Raw genomic sequence first — 25,169 nt, 5'->3', positions numbered from 1 at the left:
TCCTGACATCTTAGTTTTGAGTGAAACATGCTTGAAGAAAAGCACGAAAGATTGTGATGGAGCTTTAGAAGGCTACACTTTGTTTAGAGTGGATGGAGCTGGGAGAGGAGGTGGAGTAGCAGTCTCTGCAAAATCTGGGTTGTCAGTGTCTGTTTTCCATTCAGTCACCAAGCCTAAATGTTTTCAATTTATTGCCCTGCAAATACAGCTGGAGCCATCTCCACTGGTGAGAATAAGTATCTATATAGACCCCCATCCGCTGATTCAGAGTCCATTGACTCTCTAGCAAAATTAATTTCAGTGTATGAGGATTCTGAAATGCTTGTTATGGGTGATTTTAAATTGAACTGACGAAACAACACAGAAAAATTAAAGGTATGTTGCTTTAACCTGAACTGAACTCAGATCATAATTGAGCCCACTAGACCCATTCTAAAAGACAGTTTAAAATCTACTTTAATCGACCTCGTGCTTTCTAACAAAGTTTATAAAATTGTGAGCTGTGAACTTTCTGAGCTGGGAATAAGTGATTACTGTCCTACAGCTTGTGTGAGAAATGCCAGATTTGAAAAAATAAATTCAAAAACAGTTTTAAAGAGAAATTTTAGGCTCTTTAATGAGCAACACTTTTTGGACAATGTAGCAAATGATTTTTTTCATTTTAGAGCAGAGATCTCTGATGTTCAGGTGACCCTGCAATTCTTTACACATATTTTTATTTCATGTGTTGACAAGCATGCCCCTTTTAAAAGGCTCCCAATGAAGGACAGAACCGTTTCCTGGTTCTCAAATGAGCTGTCAACTTTGTTCAGTGACGGAAACAAGGCCTGGAGTTCTGCTAGACGTTCAGGAGACCCTCAACACTGGTTCTCTTTCAGAAAACTCAGGAATAAATGCACCTCGGCTGGAAGAAAAGCCAAATCTGAATATTTATTACCTCTAATCACCAGCTACGGGCTGCACAGTGGAATAAGTGGTTAGCACTTTTGCCTTGCAGCAAGAAGATCCCTGGTTCGAATCCCGGGTTGGGCCTGGGATCTTTCTGCATGGAGTTTGCATGTTCTCCCTGTGCATGCGTGGGTTTTCTCCGGCTACTCCGGCTTCCTCCCACAGTCCAAAAACATGCTGAGGTTAATTGATAACTCTAAATTGCCCGTAGGTGTGAATGTGAGTGTGATTGTTTGTCTATATATGTAGCCCTGCGACAGACTGGCGACCTGTCCAGGGTGTCCCCTGCCTTCGCCCGAGTCAGTTGGGATAGGCTCCAGCGACCCTAGTGAGGATAAAGCGGTGTATAGAGAATGGATGGATGGATCCTACTCAAGACCTCAAATACTCTGCCCACTCGTATAACAACTGATGACTGTGTGATTTGTAACTCATCAGACATTTTCCATGCCTTTAATAAGCACTTTGCAGATGTTGCATATCTATTTGAAAAAAATTATCCTGACCTCCTGTCAGTTGATGGTGGTTGTTTGAATGCAGGGGACCACACTTCTTGTTTTTCCTTCCGCCCCTTCAATTATGCTGAAGTTGTGAATGGACTGCAAGCCTTAGACTCCAGAAGTTCCACTGGAGAAAACAAATTGGACTCCTTCCTTCTAAATTTGGCTGCTCCGATTATTGCTGAGTCATTAAGGCATATATTTATTTATTACACATTATATGTTCTTAACCTTAAATTTGGAACATTCATTTTGTGTTTCTCTTGGAAAGTACATTGGCACCTGTAAAAACTATAAGAACACCATAAAAAAAAGATTTTTATTTTATTTTTTCAAGTTTTAAACTAACATTTTTTTTAACAATTTACTATAAATTTATAAATTTTTCCTTTTTTAGGATACTTACAGAAAAAAAAGCTACAATTAATTTAGACATTAACTGTAAAAGACATCTACCTCCTCCTCCGGTTGCCTGGTTCACCTTGGACCCGGCCTCCACTCACCCCATCATCTTCTCCAACGACAATCTGACGGTAACCTGCAACAGCTACGACGACCGGGTGGTCATGGGGAACTCTTTCTCCAGAGGCATCCATTACTGGGAGATGACCATCCATCGCTATGGCAACCAACCCCAGTGTTTGACATCGTCCGGGCCGACGTACTGAAGGACGTGATGCTGGGGAAGGACGACAAGGCCTGGGCCATGTACATGGACAACAACCGCTCCTGGTTCATGCACAACTCACACACCAACAGGTAACCAAGAAAAAGACTGATGACTGTTTGTGCTTTAATGCTGATGTTCTTTTTTATTTATTCCTTTTGAGACATGTTTGGAAAAAAACACTAACACACAGTGATGGAAGTAGTCTGATCCTTTTATTGAAGTAAAAGTAGCAATAAAAACCAAAATTACACTTAAGTATAAATACAGAGGTTATAAGCAAAATGTATTTCTAGGATCAAAGAAATAAAAAACAGCCTGTGTGTGAAATATTACTGTTTATGTTACTTTTGTCAAAGCAGGTGGTTGAGAGAGCAACTTTTAACTATTTTACTACATTTCATCCAAGATGAATCTGAGGGATCAGAATGGATTTTCACGGATTTGTATTAATTTAACAAACTACTGGTTGTTTGTTTTGTCGGTTACTTGATCTGTTTGTTTTGTTTAGTTGGCTGATTGGTTGGTTGTTTGCTTGCTAGACCATTTCATATACTGTGCTAAAACTTTACACGAAAGAACCAGTGGATGTGAGAGACTGTCTGGGAGGATCCGGCCAAATAAATCTCTCCGAATAGCCACCAGAGATCACTTTTATATGTTTTGAACAAAAGGAATCATGTCACATGTGATCCGTATTAGAAGACCAAAAAACAAGAGCCTCATTGATAAACTCTGTTGCGGAATCCATAGGTTACTTCCCTAGGCAAAGGAACTCCTATCTAATACAACACTGAGTTCTTTCAGCGAGAAGATACATTCCATTTTAACATACAGCACGTCTAGCAACACGTCTAGCATCACATGTCTCAGGTCAGATACTACAGTGTCTTGGAGACCTCTCTCACTTCTTTTGTCCGAGGTCACTCATTCTTTACTGGATAAAAAGCAATAACAGGTGAAACACTGCTAAGTGGGGTGAATACTCTGTACAAGCACTGAACTTACTGATCCTATATTTTTACTTTGTAGTAGAAATTAAGGAAACCTCATAAGACAATAGAAATAGAGAGATGATTAAAACATGATCAATTGAGTGCAACATTACCAAAGACACGAAAGAGAATACACCTGAATTCTGTGGAGCCTGATCTCAAGGACTAAGTTTGTGGACCACTTCAGGAACTTGTGCTGAACTCGGTGTTAAAGTGATTTCAGTATCTTATCACTATCCAACATTCAGATGCTGTTCCACTGCAAAGTGTTCGGTCAGAAACACGTGGAGATGCCATTTAGTTCTACGTCTTTACTGAGCACTGCCTCACAAGTAACACATTCAGTCAAAGTTGAAGGTTATGTGTGGATCTACAAAGAGAACAAACCAAATTCTAAACAATGAAACGATCTCCCTTAATATGCATACAGTAACATCAATGAAATAACAACTGCTCTGTAGTCCAGCCCAACAATTTAAATAAATGCTCAAGTTGACAAGAGTTACAGCCTGTAACACAAAACTCCAACACAAAAATACAACTCTACACAAACAATCATAGTTGACAACTCGTGTTTCAAGAATGCACACAACTCCAACCATGCATATTCTGTGCAGCTCTGTATCTCCCACAGCTTCGGTCTCCTCTCCACTACAGTCAATTGCACTGCCAATAGCGGTAAAATCCTATTGGCTGCTGGCTGTGTTCTTGTGAGGGGTGTGCATGTCAGTCACATGGGAGAGAGAGTAACCATGTGGGCAAGAACAGTGCAATAAATCCTTTTTACACCCAGCATGGGGACATCTTCTTGGCAGGTGTTCACTTTGTGTCCAGTGTGCATATCTGTGCCGCTCTGCTTGGAAAACAAACACACAAACACAGAGTAAGTCAAGGTTTCCTGCAGCATTGAACAACTGATGTCTTGCCTGAAATACAGAGCACCACTACTGCCATCTGAAGACACTTTGACCTGTTGTAATTTAACTTTCAGTTGTCTGAGCTTCCAGAAAGATTAACACTCATATAGAAAGAAAATGGCTGCATCGGTTTAAACTAAGGATGCCTCAATAAAGTGCTTTTGGCTCACAATCCAAGGTGAGTCATTAAATACTTAGCATCTGCTGATACAGTATCCCTCCATAATACACACATCAGCTATTGTAGATGAGCTGCAGTACTTAGTTGCACCACATGGTGGAGCTTCTTGCCAGACCCTCAAGACTGTTCTGTGTTGGAAAGCACAGAGCATCGTGGAACCTTAGCGAACAAAGCAGCGCTGTGACAGAGACTTATGAGGCTCACTGACACGAGGACAGAAAGCAACTTATGAGTTAAGCTGGGTTTATACTGGCTAAATATTCAACATCCCAGTAGAATATTTAACACTGATGTGATGTCTTTTAAACATTGTGTGGTGAGAACAAATTTGTGCTGACCCTGATCACGTCAGAATTCCCAATCTTACCTACATCCCCATATTAATCTGGCCCAGATTTCTGTGTCAAGACTGGCAACACTTGTTCAAAACACTATCACACTAAAATTCACAACAATATCCAAAATATCCAATGCAGAATAGTGTGTACAGTGTTGCTGAAACAACCTTTTTACATACCTTACTATGATGTTGATTGAATGCTTTCTTTCTGGTGTGGATCTGCTGGTGTTGTTTCAGGGAAGCCAAAGTTCTAAAAGTCTTAATACACTCGTCACATCTGTAGGGTCTGTCCCCAGCGTGGTCACATTGGTGAGTGACTCCAGTGTTGTTGAAGCCTTTCCCATCCTGGTCATTGCGGTACGGTTTAACCCTGGTGTGGGTAACTGCATGAGCTTTTAACTGTGAGAACTTTACAAATAGTTTTCCACAGTGATCACATACGTACACATCTTGTCCAGTGTGGATGCGTTGGTGACGTTTTAGGCTCTCTTGGCCCTTGAAAGATTTTTCACAGTAGTCACAGTGGTATAGTTGTCTACCAGAATGGGGGCAATGATGGATCAATAACTGTTCATGTTGAGTAACAGGTTTCACACACTGATCACAGCTGAATGGTTTGCCTCTGCTGTGGATGACTTGGTGTGTTGTTAAATTACCCTTGGTAGTAAATGCCTTCCCACACTGATCACAGATGAATGGTCTAACTCCACTGTGGCTGAGTTGATGGCTTGCTAAAGGACCCTTGGAAGTAAATGTCTTCCCACACTGATCACAACTAAATGGTCTGACCCCACTGTGAATAAGCTGATGTTTTCTCAGGTTGGCCATCTGAGTAAAAGCCTTCCCACACTGAACACAGATGAATGGTCTAACTCCACTGTGAATGAGTTGATGTTTTCTTAATGTCGTCTTGTAAGTAAAAGCTTTCCCACACTGATCACAGCTGAATGATTTAACTCCACTGTGAATGAGTTGATGTTTTCTTAATGTCTTCTTGACATTAAAAGCTTTCCCACACTGATCACAGCTGAATGGTTTAACTCCACTGTGAATGAGTTGATGGGTTGTGAGGGTGCTCATCTGAGTAAATGCCTTCCCACATTGATCACAGATGAATGGTCTCACTCCACTGTGAATGAGTTGATGGCTTGTTAAATGGCTCTTGGAAGTAAATGTCTTCCCACACTGATCACAACTAAACGGTCTGACCCCACTGTGAACAACTTGATGTTTTCTCAGGTTGGCCATCTGAGTAAAAGCCTTCCCACACTGACCACAGATGAATGGTCTAACTCCACTGTGAATGAGTTGATGGCTTATTAATGTACTCTTGTCAGTAAAAGCTTTCCCACACTGATCACAACTGAATGGTCTAACTCCACTGTGAATGAGTTGATGTTTTGCGAAATTGTTCTTGGTAGTAAATGTCTTCCCACACTGATGACAGCTATATGGGCTAACTCCACTGTGAATGAGTTGATGGCTTGCTAAAAGACCCTTGGTAGTAAATGTCTTCCCACACTGATCACAGCTGAACGGTCTAACTCCACTGTGAATGAGTTGATGGGTTCTGAGGGTGCTAGTCTGACTAAAAGCTTTCCCACACTGATCACAGCTGAATGGTCTGACTCCACTGTGAATGAGTTGATGACTTGCTAAATGACCCTTGGTAGTAAATGTCTTACCACACTGATCACAGCTGAATGGTCTGACTCCACTGTGAATGAGTTGATGTCTTGCTAAATAATCCTTGGTAGTGAAAGTGTTCCCACACTGATCACAACTGAATGGTTTAACTCCACTGTGAATGAGTCGATGTTTTCTCAGGTTGGCCATCTGAGTAAAAGCCTTCCCACACTGACCACAGCTGAATGGTCTAACTCCACTGTGAATGAGTTGATGGCTTGTTAATGTACTCTTGTCAGTGAAAGCTTTCCCACACTGATCACAACTGAATGGTCTAACTCCACTGTGAATGAGTTCATGTCTTGTTAAATTACTCTGGGAAGTATAAGTCTTCCCACACTGACCACAGCTGAATGATCTAACTCCGCTGTGAATGAGTTGATGTTTTGTTAGATTACTCTTGGAAGTAAAATTCTTCCCACACTGATCACAACTGAACGGTTTGTCCACAGTGTGAATACGCTGGTGAATTCTTAGCTTTGTTGCTGTGATAAAAGTCTTGTCACATTGCTCACAACTGAGTGATTCATCTCTGTTTGTTGTTGTTGCTGGAGAACCGCTGTTTTCCTCCGCAGATTTCTGATGTCTCACTCCATTGCTGTTTTCATGTTTCTGTAGCAACAGACAAAGACACAAACAGAGGCAGTGATTTAAATTCAATTCTGAAACAAGGAAAACCCTCATAGAGCACAGTACTTCACCAAGGCTGCTCAATCGTATTTTTTCCAACAGATGAAAATTTTAATAAAAATTTACCTTGGGCTGAGCACAGGCATGTGTACATTATGTACAGATACCGAATCGCATGACATAAATCTAAATGTAGCGGACGGCAGGAATTAATGAGACTCGGAAACCCCCTCACAATTTAATCAACTGTTCTTTGGATGGTTTTTGACAGATAAGTTCCAATAAGGGACTCTTTCCTCTTTCTGGCATTTAGCAAATACAGATCATTTTGGCAATCCTAAATGACCTAAAACAGGAGAAGCATCATTTGATTTAATGTCAGACATTGTTGAAAAAATACCCCCAAAAAACAAGGTTATGTCATTTTATACAGTGTAAGTAAACGTCTGGTTTCAACTGTCTGAATTTCTTGAGAAAGAAAAAGGCCTGCAAACTTACAATGCCCAAAAGTATTATTCTCTACCAATGAAAACACTCATCCTTTACTTCCTGAACACCTGGCTTGAAAAACAAGACTTTTCCTGCGTTACTTATCTACATCCCCATGCAACACATTTGTGTAATGCTTTACTTGCAGTCAGTTTGGCCTTAAACAACAAATAAACAACTTCCTCGCTTTCCACCATTTCATCCTCAGTTGAGCTGCCTCTCTCCAGCCAACGTTACCTGGATTTGGATGGATCATCCATCCAACTGGAGCAACTTTAGACATTCCAAACAATAAATTAACGATGGTGATATTACAGTGATATGTTTCTTACTGTTTGTGAAGAATCCATGTTTCCTCCGTTGTTGAGCTCAGACAAAATGGTTGACAACGTTCATCTGCTCCTCCGTCAGACTCTCCTCCTCCTGCCAATCACCTGAGGCATCAAACAGATCTTAATTAGGATACCACTCGCTACACAAGGGTCAGAGTGTGCCATATGTTCATGAGCCAACACAGAGGACACATTTCAACTCAATAGTTGACTTTTAACTCTTTTCAATTTCACCTAAAACGCATACAAATCAGCTTGCACAGAAAACAGACACAGAAAAAAAGGAGAATAAAGAGAATATAAATATTCTACTGCAGGTGATTCAAGACAGGAATGCTGCTAGAAAATTGGTAATGCTGGAAGCTGGTGTATGTATTTCCCTGCTCAGTGACCCATAATAAAGCCACGTATTTCTAATGTGACTGTATCGTGGTTTCTCTTAGATGTGTCGATGTTGAATAACACGTCTGGTGACACTGTTGTTTTTTTTTATGATATTTTATTATATAAAAAAAGACAGCATCTGATCAGGCCCCATCGTCTGCCTGATGTGGGATTCAAAAGCCAATAAGAATCTCACCAAAAACAAAAAAGTCAGGTTATATTTATACCCTTCAGTGACATCTAAGGTCACTACATCTGGTTCCTGTTACTTTGGTTGAACACAGGATACCCCACTTCGATCAGCCCATAGGCTCTGTGGGTCTCAAAGACCCCCCATCCTGGACATTCGAGCTTCTTGGCTTTGTCCCATACCTTATAAGGAGCAGGGACCATCTTCAGCCAACCCCCCGAGACTCCCATCCATGAAGCTCCTGGAGTGGGCGCCCCTATCTAAACACTGCATTGGGTTGCTTGAGCTGCAAAACACATTCCAATGAACTGAAAAGAGTTTCACGTCTTCAGGTACCACAAGCAACTCCTACCGGATACTAGAACAGGCAAAACAGATTCCATTCCACGAACTTATTAAGTAATACATCTCAGATCAGATACTCCAAGTGCGGTACATCAGAGCTTTGAAACTTTAAACTTCATTTATATACACGTGAATTGGTTGAAGACAGTTGACGAAGGTGTGGCTGAAATTGCAGAGGTTGTGAGTGTGAACCTACCAGAAGATGTGTGAGAAGCTCTTGTCCCTCCAGATGCCGGAGAAGACCTCGAAGCGGACGGACTGTGTTTGCTGGAAGCGGCTCGGCAGCAGCTCGCAGTCCGTCTTAACCCGTTTCCGGCACAAATTCACGTCGCTGCTGCTTCAATTCACCCTCACAGACTTTAAGCTGCTTCTGTCCGCGGTCATATGTTCGTGTCACTACTTTCAACAAAAGAAAGCGCCGTCGTACGATCGTCGACGGTTTAGTGCGTCATCAGCAGCCGACGTCTGCGTAAACCAATGATAGGTCGTTTCAATTCTCAATTCTAAGTACGCAAGTCGGTACTCGCGTTTGTCAGCATAACGTGCCAATCCTTGCTGAATGTCGCCCGCTTGGCTAATAATTGTTAGCATCTGGCGAAACGGACATTAAAATACAGAAAATACACATACTGACATCAAAAATACCGTCCTTACGAAATGATTTAAGGCGTAGCAAGATGAGGATGACAACCTGTGAAAACCAGAAGAAATAATGAGATGAACAATAATTGCTGTTCTTCTTCCCTCACTTCTTCCAGTCTGAAGACGAGGCTGCTAAGGTTGAGCCCCCTCGTGGCATAATCCAGGAATTACATCTAAACAAGCTTTGTATAAAAATTAAAATGCTCCCATTCGTTTTTTGTTTTTTTTTTGTTTTTTTTTTACAGATAATTAAACACATTATAACCAATATCTCTATAACTCCACCTCATTGAACTTTTAACCTCCAGTATCATGTTGTGTTTGTAAAGTCATCATCCCTTCATCAGGTCCTGGTGTGGTTTTGTATTTACACAAAACAACAGTGTGTATTAACCTGCTCCTCCAACAATTGCCTGGTTCACTTTGGACCCGGCCTCTGCTCACCCCGACATAATCTTCTCCAATGACGACCTGATGGTGACCTGCAACAGCTACGACGAATGGGTGGTCATGGGGATCTCCGCCTTCTCCAGAGGCGTCATGATTGGAGATGACCATCCATCGCTATGACAACCACCCTGACCCAGCGTTGGGCATCGCCTGGGCCGACTTGAAGGACGTGATGCTGGGGAAGGACGACAAGGCCTGGGCCATGTACGTGGACAACAACCGCTCCTGGTTCATGCACAACAACTCACACACCAACAGGTAACCAAGAAAAAGACCAATGACTGTCTGTGCATTAATGCTGATGTTCTTTTTCATTTATTCATTTTCAGACATGTTTCAAAAAGACACACCAACGCACAGTGACAGAAGAAGTCGTGTGATCCTTTCATTGAAGTAAAAGTAGCAGTAAAAACCTAAATTACACTGAAGTAAAACGAGAGAGGTAAGAAGCAAAATGTAGTTCAAGGGTAAAAAAAAAAAAAAAAAAAATCAATAAAAAACAGCCAGTGCCTGACATACGACTGTTTGTCAGTTTTGTCATTGCAGGTGGTTGAGAGAGCAACTTTTAACTATTTTACATTTCACCCAAATGTTTCAGAGTTGATCATCACAAATTTGTATCAATTTAACAAATTAATGGTTGTTTGTCCTGTGGCTTGTTTTGTTGGTGGCTTGATCTGTTTGTTTGCTTGGTCTGTTTGTTTTTGTTGGTTGGTTGTTTGCCTGATTCATTTGTTTGGTTGACTGGTCTGTTGTTCGCTACAGCATTTCATATACTGTGCTAAAACTTTACGCTAAAGAACCAGTGGATGTGAGTTTAAATGAAGCAACCAAAGTAAAATTTAATGAATGAGCATTTAAATCAATCAAACAAGACAACACTTAAAGGCATTAGAGGAGATTTAATTTCCTATGACTTTGAACGTAGCATGTGCATGTGCACATACAACCTCTCCCTCACCCCCCTCTTAACATTTACAAAGAAACGCCCCCTCCAGAAACTTGCGTAGCACTCGTGAAGTTGTCTTTTACGGCTGGGTCCCCCTGGATCTTTATCTGCCATTATGTCAAAAAAGATGAGCAAAACAAGTCGCCAGCTAACTACGAAGCTATACCAAAGCAACACATACAGAAAACACGTAAGTCCAAGGCGTACGTAATCTACGTAACTAGGCCTGAGCCGGAAGATTTTGATTGACAGGAAAGGGAGCAAAGCAAACGCCTCGGTCCGAGCGCATTGATTGGCTGATGTTTTTCAGGTCCTGCCATGTCCACAGTTATTTATTTTTTTTATTCTTTTAGAGACCATACATACAAGTCCACTAAAGGTCAGTATATTCATGTTATGTGAATCAGACAAATTAAACAAAAAAAAAAAACATCCTCCATAATGCCTTTAACAGTGCAGAAGCTACACTTTAATAATATAAAAAAAGTAAGTTCATAGTGTTGAAGCTCAAACCGGGATTTTCAGCCTGCTCCCTACAACAGTGCACCAAAGAATATAGAGAAAGTCAAAGCAAAGAACCTTCTTCACTTGACTTCAGAGTCTCCTCATGTCTTCTGCTGAACTCTAGTCCAGATGTAATAAGAACTTTTCTCCAGTCTTTCTCTTTGTCTCCCATAAAGCTTTGACTGGTGAAAAACAGACAACAGTTGTTGTATGAACAGTCTCTCCCATCTCAGCTGCTGAAGCTTGGAACTCTTTCAGAGAGTATTAGGTGTCTTGGTGACCTCTCTCGCTTCTTTTGTCCTTGGTCACTCATTCTTTACTGGATTAAAAGCAGTAACGGGGGAAAAACTTCTAAGTGGGGTGAATACTCTCTACATACACTGTTCTTGCTGATCCTTTATTTTTACTTTGTCGCAGAAATTAAGGAAACTTCATCAGAAACTAGAAATAGAGAGATGAATAAAACATGATCGATCAAGTGCAACATTAACAAAGACACGAAATAAGAGATTACACCTGAATTCTGTGGAGCCTGATCTCAAGGACTTTAAGTTTGTGGACCACTTCAGGAACTTGTACTGAACCCAGCATGGGGAAATCTTCTTGGCAGGTGTTCACTTTGTGTCCAGTGTGCATATCTGTGCTGCTCTGCTTGGAAAACAAACACACAAACACAGAGTAAGTCAAGGTTTCCTGCAGCATTGAACAACTGATGCCTTGCCTGAAATACAGAGCACCACTACTGCCATCTGAAGACACTTTGTCCTGTTGCTATTTAACATTCACTTGTCTGACACAAAGATTAACACTCATATAGAAAGTAAATAGCTGCAGGGGTTTAAACTAGGAACGCCTCAATAAAGTACTTTTGGCTCACAATCCAAGGTGAGTCATTAAATACTTAGCATCTGCTGACAAGTATCCCTCCAGAATACACACATCAGCTATTGTAGATGAGATGCAGTACTTAGTTGCACCACAGGGTGGAGCTTCTTGCCAGACTCTCAAGACTGTTCTGTATTGGAAAGCACAGACTATTGTGGAATCTTAGCAAATAAAGCAGCGCTGTGACAGAGACTTGTATGAGGCTCACTGACACGAGGCCAGAAAGCAACTGATGAGTTAAGCTGGGTTCATATTGGCTAAGTATCCAACATCCCAGTAGAATATTTAACACTGATGTGATGTCTTTTAAACATTATGTGGTGAGAACAAATTTGTGCTGACCCTGATCACGTCAGAATTCCCAATCTTACCTACATCCCCATATTAACCTGGCCCAGATTTCTGTGTCAAGACTGGCCTCACTTGCTCAAAACACTATCACACTAAAATTCACAATATCCAAAATATCCAATGCAGGATAGTGTGTACAGTGTTGCTGAAACAACCTTTACATACCTTACTATGATGTTGATTGAATGCTTGCTTTCTGGTGTGGATCTGCTGGTGTTGTTTCAGGGAAGCCAAAGTTCTAAAAGCCTGAATACACTCATCACATCTGTAGGGTCTGTCCCCAGTGTGGTCACGTTGGTGAGCGATTCCAGTATTGTTGAAGCCTTTCCCATCCTGGTCACGGCAGTACGGTTTAACCCTGGTGTGGGTAACTGCATGAGCTTTTAACTGTGAGAAGTGTACAAATGGTTTTCCACAGTGATCACATACGTACACATCATGTGCAGTGTGGATGCGTTGGTGACATTTTAGGCTCTCTTGGCGCTTGAAAGATTTTTCACAGTAGTCACAGTGGTATAGTTGTCTATCAGAATGGGGGCATTGAGGGATCAATGACTGTTCATGTTGACAAACAGTTTTCACACATTGATCACAGTTGAATGGTTCAGCTCCGCTGTGGACGACTTGGTGTCTTGTTAAATGATTCTTGGTTGTAAATGTCTTCCCACAGTGATCACAGCTGAATGGTCTAACTCCACTGTGAATGAGTTGATGTTTTCCTAAATTACTCTTGGTCATACATCTCTTGCCACACTGATCACAACTGAATGGTCTAACTCCACTGTGAATGAGTTGATGGCTTCGTAGGGCACCCACCTGAGTAAAATCCTTCCCACACTGATCACAGTTATATGGTCTAACTCCACTGTGAATGAGCCGATGGCTTGCTAAACTACCCTTGGTAGTAAAAGTTTTCCCACACTGATCACAGGTGAATGGTCTAACTCCACTGTGAGTGAGTTGATGGTTTCTTAGGGTGGCCATCTGAGTAAAAGTCTTCCCACACTGATCACAGGTGAATCGTCTAACTCCACTGTGAATGACTTGATGTCTTGCTAAATTACTCATGAAAGTAAAAGTCTTCCCACATTGACCACAGATGAATGGTCTAACTCCACTGTGAATGAGCTGATGGCTTGCTAAACTACCCTTGGTAGTAAACGTTTTCTCACACTGATCACAGCTGAATCGTTGAACTCCACTGTGAATGCGTTGATGTTGTCTTAAATTCTTCTTGTCAGTAAAAGCTTTTCCACACTGATCACATCTGAATGGTCTAACTCCACTGTGGCTGAGTTGATGGCTTGCTAAACTACCCTTGGAAGTAAATGTCTTCTCACACTGATCACAACTAAATGGTCTGACCCCACTGTGAACAAGCTGATGTTTTGTCAGGTTGGCCATCTGAGTAAAAGCCTTCCCACACTGAACACAGATGAATGGTTTAACTCCACTGTGAATGAGTTGATGGATTCTTAGGGTGGTCATCCGAGTAAAAGTCTTCCTACACTGATCACAGCTGAATGGTTTAACTCCACTGTGAGTGAGTTGATGTTTTGTTAATGTTCCCTTTTCAGCAAAAGCTTTCCCACACTGATCACAGATGAATGGTCTCACTCCACTGTGAATGAGTTGATGGGTTGTTAAGTGAGCCTTGGTAGTAAATGTCTTCCCGCAGTGATCACAGCTGAACGGTCTAACTCCACTGTGAGTGAGTTGATGTTTTGTTAATGTCCCCTTTTCAGTAAAAGCTTTCCCACACTGATCACAGCTGAATGTTCTAACTCCATTGTGAATGAGGTGATGTCTTGTTAACTGACCCTTTGTAGTAAATGTCTTCCCACAGTGATCACAGCTGAACGGTTTAACGCCACTGTGAATGACTTCATGGATTGCTAAACTACCCTTGTCAGTAAAAGTCTTCCCACACTGACCACAGATGAATGGTCGAACTCCACTGTGAATGACTTGATGTCTTGTTAAACTTGTCTTGGAAGTAAAAGTCTTCCTACACTGACCACAGATGAATGGTCTAACTCCACTGTGAATGACTTGATGGCTTGTTAAACCACCCTTGTCTTTAAAAGTCTTCCCACACTGATCACAACTGAACGGTCGAACTCCACTGTGAATGACTTGATGTCTTGTTAAACGACTCTTCTTAGCAAAAGTCTTCCCACACTGATCACAGTTGAATGGTCTAACTCCACTGTGAATGACTTGATGGCTTACTAAACCATCCTTGTCAGCAAAACTCTTCCCACACTGATCACAACTGAATGGTCTAACTCCATTGTGAATGACTAGATGTCTTGTTAAATGACTCTTTAGAGTAAAAGTCTTCCCACACTGATCACAACTGAATTTCCTAACTCCACTGTGAATGAGTTGATGGCGTCGTAGGGCACTCATCTGAGTAAAATCCTTCCCACACTGATCACAGTTATATGGTCTAACTCCACTGTGAATGAGCTGATGGCTTGCTAAACTACCCTTGGTCGTAAACATCTTCCCACACTGACCACAGCTGAATGGTCTAACTCCACTGTGAATGAGTTGATGGCTTGTTAATGTACTCTTGTCAGTGAAAGCTTTCCCACACTGATCACAACTGAATGGTCTAACTCCACTGTGAATGAGTTGATGGCTTGCTAAACTACCCTTGGTCGTAAACATCTTCCCACACTGACCACAGCTGAATGATCTAACTCCGCTGTGAATGAGTTGATGTTTTGTTAGATTACTCTTGGAAGTAAAATTCTTCCCACACTGATCACAACTGAACGGTTTGTCCACAGTGTGAATACGCTGGTGAATTCTTAGCTTTGTTGCTGTGATAAAAGTCTTGCCGCATTGCTCACAACTGAGTGATTCGTCTCTGTTTGTTGCTGTTGGGGTAACGTTGCTTTCCTCCACAGATTTCTCATGTCTCACTCCATTGCCGTTTTCATGTTTCTGTAGCAACAGACAAAGACACAAACAGAAGCAGTGATTTAAATGCAAACATGAAACAAGAAAAGCAACCACAGAGCACGCTACTTCACCAAGGCTGCTCAGTCCTATCATTTTCGACAGATGAAATTCTTAATAAAAATTTACCTTGGGCTGAGCACAGGCATGTGTACGTTAGGTACGGATACTGAATCACGTCACATAAACGTAAATGTAATGGACGGCAGAAATTGATTGGACTCAGAAACACCCTCATAATGTAATAGACTGTTCTTTGGATGGTTTCCGACAAATAATTCCCGATAAGTCCGCAGTGGTCAATTTTTACAAGGATTGCATTACTCTTTCCTTTTTCTGGCATTTAGCAAATACAGTAGGGCTGCAACTAACGATTATTTTGATAATCGATTAATCGGTCAGTTATTTATTTTTTCGATTAATCGGTTCATTCACTTACATTTTAGTTTTGCCTTTATTTTCCAATGTAAAATATTCATAAAAGGCCTGTCATTCAACGTACATTTTAAGAGCTTTTAACTATGTTACAATGTCCTAAATTCTTCAAAAACCTATCCAGAGTTGGATTTTAGTAGGTCTCAATTAGCAGCAATCAAAACACTGACTCATCAACACATACATACTCATACAACCATCCAACGTCACAAGATCTTAAATTAAGTTTCACCAAGGCAACATTTATACTTTAAAAACATATTTCCTGTAGAGAAGCATTTTCTGGACACATGCTTATTAACATGCTGTGAAACTGTAAACAATACTTAAAATAAAGGGCCATTTCAGGATCCTAAATGGAAGTCACATTCAGAGTTTTTTTTTTTTTAAATGAATATTTAGAGAAAACAAGTGCATTTTACAAACACTGTAAACATTAGTTTAATGATGTCTGTGTAGGATCTCATTCATCCAGGTCATGGTTATCTAAAGTAGTTTCAATCAATCCACTGGACTTTAAGAAAGCTTTTCATTGTTCGAGATGGCGCCGCAGATGGAAGCCTCGGTACTGCGCTCTCTTGTACTTTCTGTGTTTTTTGCTTAGTTTTCTGCTCCCCTCCACTGGTCACATACACCAGGGAGAAACTCTTAAACATTGGCGCATCTGCCTGTAAAAGTTTTGTACCAGTTTTCTTCGAACCAGAAAGTTTTGCAGAGATTTTGGTCAGAGGAGCAGCAGCTCTCTACGGGATTAGCCGGAGACACGCAGGAGCGCTCGTCAGACTGAGACAGTGGGGAATGCAGACCACGCTCCTGGCGATTCACCTGGTGAATGTCCGCTCGCTGGCAAATAAGATGGATGAACTGCTGCTCCTTAACAGAAAAAAAACGGACTTTTGCAGATCTGCCGCTCTGTGCTTCCCGGAAACCGGGCTCAGCGAGCACATCCCGGACATCTCACTCCACCTCGCGGGCTTCCACCTGATCCGGGCGGACTGCACAAAGCTGTCCGGGAAAACGAGGGGCGGCGGAATCTGCTTTTATGTAAATGAAGGTTGGTGTATGGACGTCACAGTGCTAGAAAAGTCGTGTAGCCCTCATTTAGAAAGCCTTTTTATAAACTGCAAACCTTTTTATTCACCGCGGGCATTCTCCTCGTTCATTCTCGTGGGAGTTTACATCCATCCTCAGGCCTGTGTCACTGAGGCCTTACAGCAGCTGGCTGACCAGATAAGGAACGTGGAGGAACAACATCCAGACTCCCTGCTCATCATACTGGGTGGACTTCAACAGAGCAAACCTCATCCACGAACTGCCAAATTACAGATAGCACATCAAGTGTCCCACCAGGGACGCAAACATACTGGACCACTGCTACACAATTTTAAAGGATGCCTATCGCTCTGTTCCCCAGGCAGCACTGGGACTCTCTGATCACTACATGGTTCATCTCTTCTACAGGCAGAAACTAAAATCTGCCAAGCCTGTGGTAAAGACTGTGAAGAGATGGACCACTGAGGCAAAGCTGGAGCTACAGGCCTGCTTTGACTGCACTGACTGGAGTATTTTTAATGCTGCAACCACTGACCAGCACGAACTGACTGACACTGTGACATCCTACATCAGTTTCTGTGAGGAGATGTGTGTACCAACCAAAACCTTCCTCACTTACAATAACAACAAACCCTGGTTTTCACCAAAGCTCAGGCAGCTTCGTCGGGCAAAGGAGGAGGCCCACAGAAGTGGGGACAGGATCCTGTACAACCAGGCCAGGAACACACTGACTAAGGAGATCAGAGTAGCTAAGAGGAGCGACAATGAGAAGCTGAAAAACAACTTTTCAGCAAACAACCCAGCGTCAGTGTGGAGGAGCCTGGAGACCATCACAAACTACAGGAGACCCTCCCCCCACACTGCAGGGAGCCATCACCTAGCCGAGGAGCTCAATGGGTTTTATTGCAGGTTTGAAAGGCCATCTTTCTCACCTCTCACCCACCCCAACAACACCTCCTCACAACTGTTCACACCTCCTGCCACCCCTTCCCTGCACCCTGCTGACCCCTCAACTGCACTCAGGATCTGTGAGGAGGACGTGTGTCGGCTCTTTCAGAGACAGAAGATCAGGAAGGCACGAGGACCAGACGGTGTGTCTCCCTCCTGCCTGAAAGTCTGCGCTGACCAGCTGACATCCATCTTCATGCAGATCTTCAACAGATCTCTGGCGCTGTGTGAAGTCCCCTCCTGCTTCAAACGCTCCACCATCATCCCAGTCCCCAAGAAATCCTCCATCACATGACTAAATGACTACAGGCCCGCTGCCCTGACGTCTGTGGTCATGAAATCTTTTGAGAGACTGGTGTTGGCCCACCTGAAGGACATCACAGGCCCCCTGCTGGACCCCCTGCAGTTTGCCTACCGGGCAAACAGGTCAGTGGATGATGCAGTCAACATGGGACTACACTACATCCTGCATCACCTTGACTCCCCAGGGACTTATGCAAGGATCCTGTTTGTGGACTTCAGTTCGGCGTTTAATACCATCATCCCGGACATCCTCCACCTGTGAGTGGATCATAGACTTCCTGACAGACAGGAGGCAGCAGGTGAGATTGGGGAGCATCACATCCAGCACCCGGACAATCAGCACTGGCGCCACCCAGGGATGTGTGCTCTCTCCACTGCTCTTCTCCCTCTACACCAACGACTGCACCTCAGGTGACCCAAGCTGAAGCTCTTAAAGTTCAGACGACACAACTGTCATCGGCCTCATCCGGGACGGTGATGAGTCTGCGTACAGACGAGAAGTGGAACAGCTGGTCCTCTGGTGTGGTCGGAACAACCTGGAGCTGAACACGCTCAAGACTGTGGAGATGACAGTGGACTTCAGAAGGAGCCCCCCTGTGCTGCCCCCCCCCCCCCCCCATTCACAACAACACGGTGTCTGCTGTGGAAAGTTTCAGGTTCCTGGGTTCCACAATCTCCCTGGACCTGAAGTGGAAGTCCAACATCGACACCATCAGGAAAAAGGCCCAGCAGAGGATGTACTTCCTGCGCCAACTGAGGAAGTTCAACCTGCCACAGGAGCTGCTGATCCAATTCTACACCGCCATCATCCAGTCTGTCCTCTGCACTTCCATCACTGTGTGATTTGGATCAGCCACCAAGCAGGACAGGCACAGACTGCAACGGACAGTCAGGACTGCAGAAAAAAATCATCGGTGCCAGCCTGCCCTCCATTCAGGACTTGCACATGTCCAGAGTCAGGAAAAGGGCAGGCAACATCACTGCAGATCTGTCACACTCTGGACTTAACCTGTTTCACCTCTTTGCCTCCAGCTGGCGCTACATAGCTCTGTACGCCAAAACCACCAGGCACATGAACAGTTTCTTTCCACAGGCTGCTGCTCTGATGAACATTTGAAACTAGTCACAGTCTGAATCATGAACATAAACACCCATAACCTCAACAAACAGTCCTATAAACAATAAAATTATAACTAGAAATGCACCATTTCCACTGATCACTTTAAACTAAGTTATTTTATGATGTTATGTCATGTTATGTTGTTATTTTTTATTACGTAATGTAAAGTTATGTTATTTTTTTATATATTTTTGTTTTGTTACATAATTTATGTTTATTATTTAATTTTCTATTTGTCTAGTACAAGAGGGTACTGTAAAATACCAGAGTCAAATTCCTTGTATGTGCTCACATACTTGGCAAAAAAAAGTGATTCTGAAAGTTCCTTGAAAACGTTTCACCTCTCATCCAAGAGGCTTCTTCAGTTCTGGTGGTGGTTGGTGTTGCCTCAGCTTTTAAACCTCTGTTAGGTGTGTCCAGGGCTGTTATTCCAACAACCAATACCAAAACTCATCTGACTACTCAACGATGGTCGTTGTGAGTATCGGTGGGGGTCGTTGAAATGCACAGATGTAACTGAGCCCTCGTGTGCTAATGGGGGTCATTAGCATGAGTCTGCTGAGTAGTTCTTTTGGGGAGTTTTGAAAGGACCTGATTGTAAATTGGCGAAAGATGATGTTGCAGACCCCCCCCCCGAAAGATGGCTTCTGTACTTTGACTTGGATGCCTTCTTTCACGCCATTGGATTGATTTTAACAACTTTGGATACTAGTCTAATGAATGAATCATGAACTTTGCATTGCAGTGCAAAAATGTTAGCATGTCCACATGCTCTGGGCTAAGGCTAGCTCTCTTTTTAGAAGCTACACTCCCTGCTGCAGAAAACAGCCGCTCTGATGGTGTAGTAGTGCTCGGTATACAGAGGTAGGACTCTGCTAATCTTGACAAAAATGGGTATTTCACCTCATTTCACTTTCACCACTGTAACGGATTTTCTCCCTTGGAAACTGGCTTCTCACCGAAGTATGTGAGGACCTCGTGTCAAACTTTCCCAGTGGGTACTCAGCCGCTGAGCGTGAGTCTATGATGCTGAGTGAACATCACATGACCTAAAGCAAGGCAACCTATTGGTTGTTTGCTTCTTCTCCTGCAGTTCTGGTTACGTAAAACCAGCAGTGGCTCATTACTGCCACACCTGATCACTGCGATTACAGGCTGGCTTAAAACATTCCACTTACGGTAAAAATAGACTTATTAACCAATTAATAGTAGATCACCAAAATAGTTGACAACTATTTTAACAATCGATTTTATTGGTTAAATCGATTAGTTGTTTCAGCTCTAAAATACAGATCATTTTGGCAATCCTAAATGACCTAAAACAGAAAAAGTATCATTTGATTTAATGTCAGAAATTGTTAAAAACACACACACACACACAAGGTTATGTGTCATATACAGTGCAAGTAAACTCCTGGTTTCAACTGTCTGAATTTCTTGACAAGCAAAAAGGCCTGCAATCTCACAATGCCCAAAAGTATTATTCTCTATCAAAGAAACACTCATCCTTTCCTTCCTCAACACCTGACTTGAAAAACAAGGCTTTTCCTGCATTACCTATCTACATCTTCATGCAGCACATTTGCGTAATGTTTTACTAGCAGTCAGTTTGGCCTTAAACAACAAATAAACAGCTTCCTAGCTTTCCATCATTTTATCCTCAGTTGAGCTGCGTCTGCAGAGCTACATCTCTCCAGCCAACCTTACCTGGCTTTGGTTGGATCATCTATCCAACTGGAGCAACTTTAGATATTCTAAATAATAAATTAATGATGATGATACAGGGTTCTCGCCAGCGCATTTCAGCGTAACGGGCTGTTACGCTGTCAGAACGGCCCGTTACGCTGTCAGTTTAAAAGATTACACTGTGATTAGGGCCGCTACACTGTTATTTTGACAGATAACGCCATGTGCATTTGTTTTTATCAACTGGGTGCCTATCTAGGTTAATTTATGTCACTCCACCTCAGCCGTACTTTCCTGTCGATTGACCCGTTCCTGTCTAAAATTAAGAGTCGCTTCCAATCTCGGGGTTACAATTAGCATGTCTCGGTTGTTTCCGTGATGCCATGTATGGTGAATAGTGACCTAAATCATGAGCATTTGGAGTATCTGCGTGACGCTCATTGGCTGACATCTGGGCCGGCCGCTCGCGAGATTTAATGAAGGCTATTGCGCATGCGGGAGGACCTACCGTTACGCTGTAAAAAAATCCTGGTGAGAACCCTGTGATAGTATAGTGATATGTTTCTTACCGTTTGTGAAGAATCCATTTTTCCTCTGTTGTTGAGCTCAAACAAAATGGTTGACAACGTTCCTCTGCTCCTCCGTCAGACTCTCCTCTTCCTGCCAATCACCTGTGACATCAAACAGATCTTAATTAGGATACCACTCTATACGCATGTGTCACAGTGTCCTACAGTTATGTTCAAGATAATAGCAGTCGCACATCACTCAGAAGATAGCCGTTTTTCTTTGACTTTCAAATTCTACACTGCAAGTGAGTTTCTAGAATGTTTAGTAAAGGCATAGAAAACCAACAGACCCACCAGGCATGACGTGCATGCTGCTGACTCTGTGAAAGTGAATCATTAAGTGAAAGGACGGCGCTGCGCTTGCTGTGTGCTTTGACTTTCGGAGCAAGACAGCGGCACTTCGTTCCGTTGCGCGGCGCAGCGCGATCGCATTATGTGGAACTTCGGGGTTACAGGAAAAAAATTACACCGGACATGAGACCAGTAATGTCGTCAGTTTTACCGGACTTTTGGTACACAAATCGGATTTGACCGATGGTCCGACGTCATTGGCGCACACTGATATCTGGCCCACCAGATGATTTTGAAAATTTGATTTGGCATGGAGCCAAGCCAGTCCGTCACCGCAACACGAAACTCGCGTGGTCGGCTGCTGCCAGGCATTTCCGCGTTTGCGCTACTGGTCGGACACGGTTGTACCAGCCAGATTTCACTGAGCAACAGTGTGTGCAAAACGTGTGTGTCTCGGGAGTCATTTTTAATACATGTGATCAGAATTGAGACATGTGTCCCAAGCAGCGGCGATCAGCTGTAGAAGTTCCGCTGCTCGCGGTATCCCCCCCGCAGAATCAGAGCATTCTAGGCAGCCTATGAGGCGTCTACCTATATATGTCTATGGCTGAATCCCAAACCGCCCCCTACACACTCCCCCTCCACTACCGAGTGTCACTCCAAAAGAAGTCACACTCGCAGCTGTGGAGGGCACTTTAATTGAAGGGGGGAGGGTATAAATACGATCGTCAGGAATGGGACGCCCTGTCGCCTCACTGGAAAACGGAAGACGTCATCGCCATGGTAACACAAAGACGCCTACTGTGCATGGCTGTAGCGCTGTGGCACAGGTTGCAACTAACAAGGATCGCTGCTGCTTCCAGAAGACGAAAGCATCCCACTTTTTTTCACTCAAATTTTTTCCAATCCTATTATCTGGCATTTCAAATCCAACAAATGAATAAATGAATAAATGAATTCTGTCAGTTGTGTTCAAATTTTAAGGTGTCAGGGGGTGCACAGTTAAATCAAACGTCAGCAGAGAAGAAGATTTGTTTCTTTTGGTTTATCTTTTAACACCACTCTTTTTGTGATGTTCTGTCAGTGTGAAAAAGGCGTGGGAGAAATAAAGGACGCATGTGGAACTCACATCAATATGTTTGTTTCCTCCTCCATTTCAACGTTGCACTTCCTGAAAAAGTTGTCCAGATTGAGCTTCGATGCAGACTCGCTATTTAAGGGCTGAACAGTCCACTCTCCCTCCGCACTACGCGGTTTGGGACGGCCCTTAATATGGAGGACCCTCCACGGGAACGCGCAAACGGAGGAGTAGTGTGTAGGGATAGTGTGTAGGGGGCGGTTTGGGATTCAGCCTATGTGTGCGGCGGCACAGCGACTTCCAATCGCTGGGCCGTTTACAATCGTCGTTAACAAGCTATCGTTAACGTCGTTACCATCTCGCGGGAGTATCAGCGACAATAAAGTGTTCAATCAGTCTTGCCCCTACTGTAAAAAACCCGCATATTTATTCGCATAACCGAGGATTTTAGCCCGCATAATCAAGGATTTTTGCCCGCGTTTTTCTGGAGAGTCAAATTTATTAGTACGGAACTACACTTTTGTAAGTAAATTACGAGCACCACCTCAGTTTACTAAGAAAATTATCATTTCACATTAAATCTCAAAGAGGCTTTAATGTAAATCAAGCTGATCAGTCTGTGAGCTGAAAGTCTTTAGTTCTGATTGAACTGACCTCAGCTCCCACACGAATAAAGACACCAAACCGTGAATTGGTTGAAGACAGTTGACGAAGCTGTCGGTGAAAATGTAGAGAAGTTGTGAGTGTGAACCTACCAGAAGATGTGTGAAAGGCTCTTGTCCTTCCTGATGACCACCTCGAAGCGGACGGACTGTGTTTGCTGGAAGCGGCTCGGCAGCAGCTCGCAGTCCGTCTTCACCCGTTTCTGGCACAAATTCATATCGCTGCTGCTTCTGTCGGCGGCCACATGTTCGTTTCGTCGCGAGTAGCAACAAAAGAAGACTGTGGGGCGACCGTCGACGTTTTTGTGCGTCATCAGCGGCCGACGTCTCCCTGTCCTCGCTCGAAATGAGTCGCACATGCGTAGAAACGATCATTGCAAAACGACATGGATTCTTTTTTTTTAAATGTTTATTCACATTTCAAGATAGGGACAGTTTTGACAAAAATGATGTACAAGAAACAAAATCATCAATGGGGGAAATCAGCAACCATATAAACATAACAACAGAGGAGTCATATTGAAGTTAAATAAACATGAACTGTAACAACAAATTGATAAATATGGTTTTTAAACAAAATGTCTTTGGCGAATTTAATTCATATTCTGTTCATGATAATATTGAGGTTTCGTTAAAGAGACAAGCTCTTTCCTTTTATCTATCTTATCCTGTTGCTCCTAAAGTTAAAGAGACCCATTTTAAAATAGTGTCAGGAATATACCCTATAGTGAGTTTTTGCGTAAAAGATTTAAATTTGATGTCGATCCATGTGTCTTTTGCTCTTCAGAAGCTGAAACTGTTGAACATCTTTTTTGATTGTTACCATGTCACTTTGTTCTTGTCTGAAATCCATAATTGGTTGTCTTTGAAAATAGATAACATACCCTCATTTACCTACTAGGATGTTATTTATTTTATGAAAAATCTTGAGGTGAATGTTTCTGACACTATAAATCTTGTAATCATGATGGGTAAATATCATATTCACACTTGTAAATGGAACAGAAGCCTTCCCTCTCTCACTGTGTTCTTATGCAACTTTGACAGTTACTTTAAGTCGCTGAAAATTATGGAAAGAAAAACCAACAAGACTGACATGATTTACACATCTATCTCTCGATCCTTGCTCTTCTAATATCCAGTGCCGTGCTCCTTTGTGTCTCATCCTTTTTTTCATCTTTTGTCTTTGTTTCTTAATTATGTTTATTTGACTTCAGTATGACTCCTCTGTTGTCATGTTTATATGGTTGCTGATTTCCCCCATTGATGATTTTGTTTCTTGTACATCATTTTTGTCAAAATTGTCCCTAACTTGACATGTGAATAAACATTTTTAAAAAAAAGAAAGAAAAAAGCGGTCCATTACTCGCGTTCTCGCCGAATCTGGACTTGCGAGAACGCATCGAGACTACAGATCTGGCAACACTGATTGGTTCACGGAGACGTTGGCCACTGATGATGCACTAAACTCTCAACGGTCGTAACCATAGATTGAATATTCAGTCTATGGTCGTACCGGAGCCTTTTTTTTGTTGAAATGAATATGTGGCGTCAACTCTCTTCAACAATTTAGAGATTTAAAGCTGCTGTCCGGAGTTTCCGTTTGTTTTCAATTTATGTATCATTTTTTAACAAAGCTTAAATGTGTTAGTCTAGTTCGATACTATAA

The 25,169-nt window shown here is 42.6% G+C and overlaps 1 protein-coding gene across 5 annotated transcripts; it reads right to left on the bottom strand.

Annotated features, from left to right (window-relative positions):
* Positions 1 to 2,311: 2,311 nt before the first annotated feature.
* LOC110953242 (zinc finger protein 729-like) lies at positions 2,312 to 23,824 on the bottom strand. 5 transcript variants are annotated; one of them, XM_022197145.2, is made up of 5 exons: positions 8,801 to 9,392; positions 8,442 to 8,545; positions 7,686 to 7,787; positions 4,726 to 6,846; positions 2,312 to 3,966 (listed from the first exon to the last, which is right to left on the bottom strand). In XM_022197145.2, exons 3-5 carry the CDS (start codon positions 7,701 to 7,703, stop codon positions 3,841 to 3,843), a joined length of 2,265 nt encoding a protein of 754 aa, XP_022052837.2. In that variant the 5' UTR covers positions 7,704 to 7,787; positions 8,442 to 8,545; positions 8,801 to 9,392; the 3' UTR covers positions 2,312 to 3,840. The 5 variants fall into 5 exon arrangements, with proteins under 5 accessions (XP_022052837.2, XP_051799048.1, XP_051799012.1 ...); XM_051943088.1 differs by having other exon boundaries at positions 2,312 to 3,963; positions 8,801 to 9,381; XM_051943052.1 differs by lacking the exons at positions 4,726 to 6,846; positions 7,686 to 7,787; positions 8,442 to 8,545; positions 8,801 to 9,392 and adding exons at positions 12,551 to 15,340; positions 21,470 to 21,571; positions 23,594 to 23,824 and having other exon boundaries at positions 2,312 to 3,963.
* Positions 23,825 to 25,169: the final 1,345 nt, after the last annotated feature.

Source organism: Acanthochromis polyacanthus, chromosome 1 (genome assembly GCF_021347895.1).
Source record: "Acanthochromis polyacanthus isolate Apoly-LR-REF ecotype Palm Island chromosome 1, KAUST_Apoly_ChrSc, whole genome shotgun sequence".
NCBI classification, from domain to species: domain Eukaryota; kingdom Metazoa; phylum Chordata; class Actinopteri; family Pomacentridae; genus Acanthochromis; species Acanthochromis polyacanthus.
Note: the sequence above shows the minus strand (reverse complement) of the source record. Positions and strands in the feature narration are given on the sequence as shown.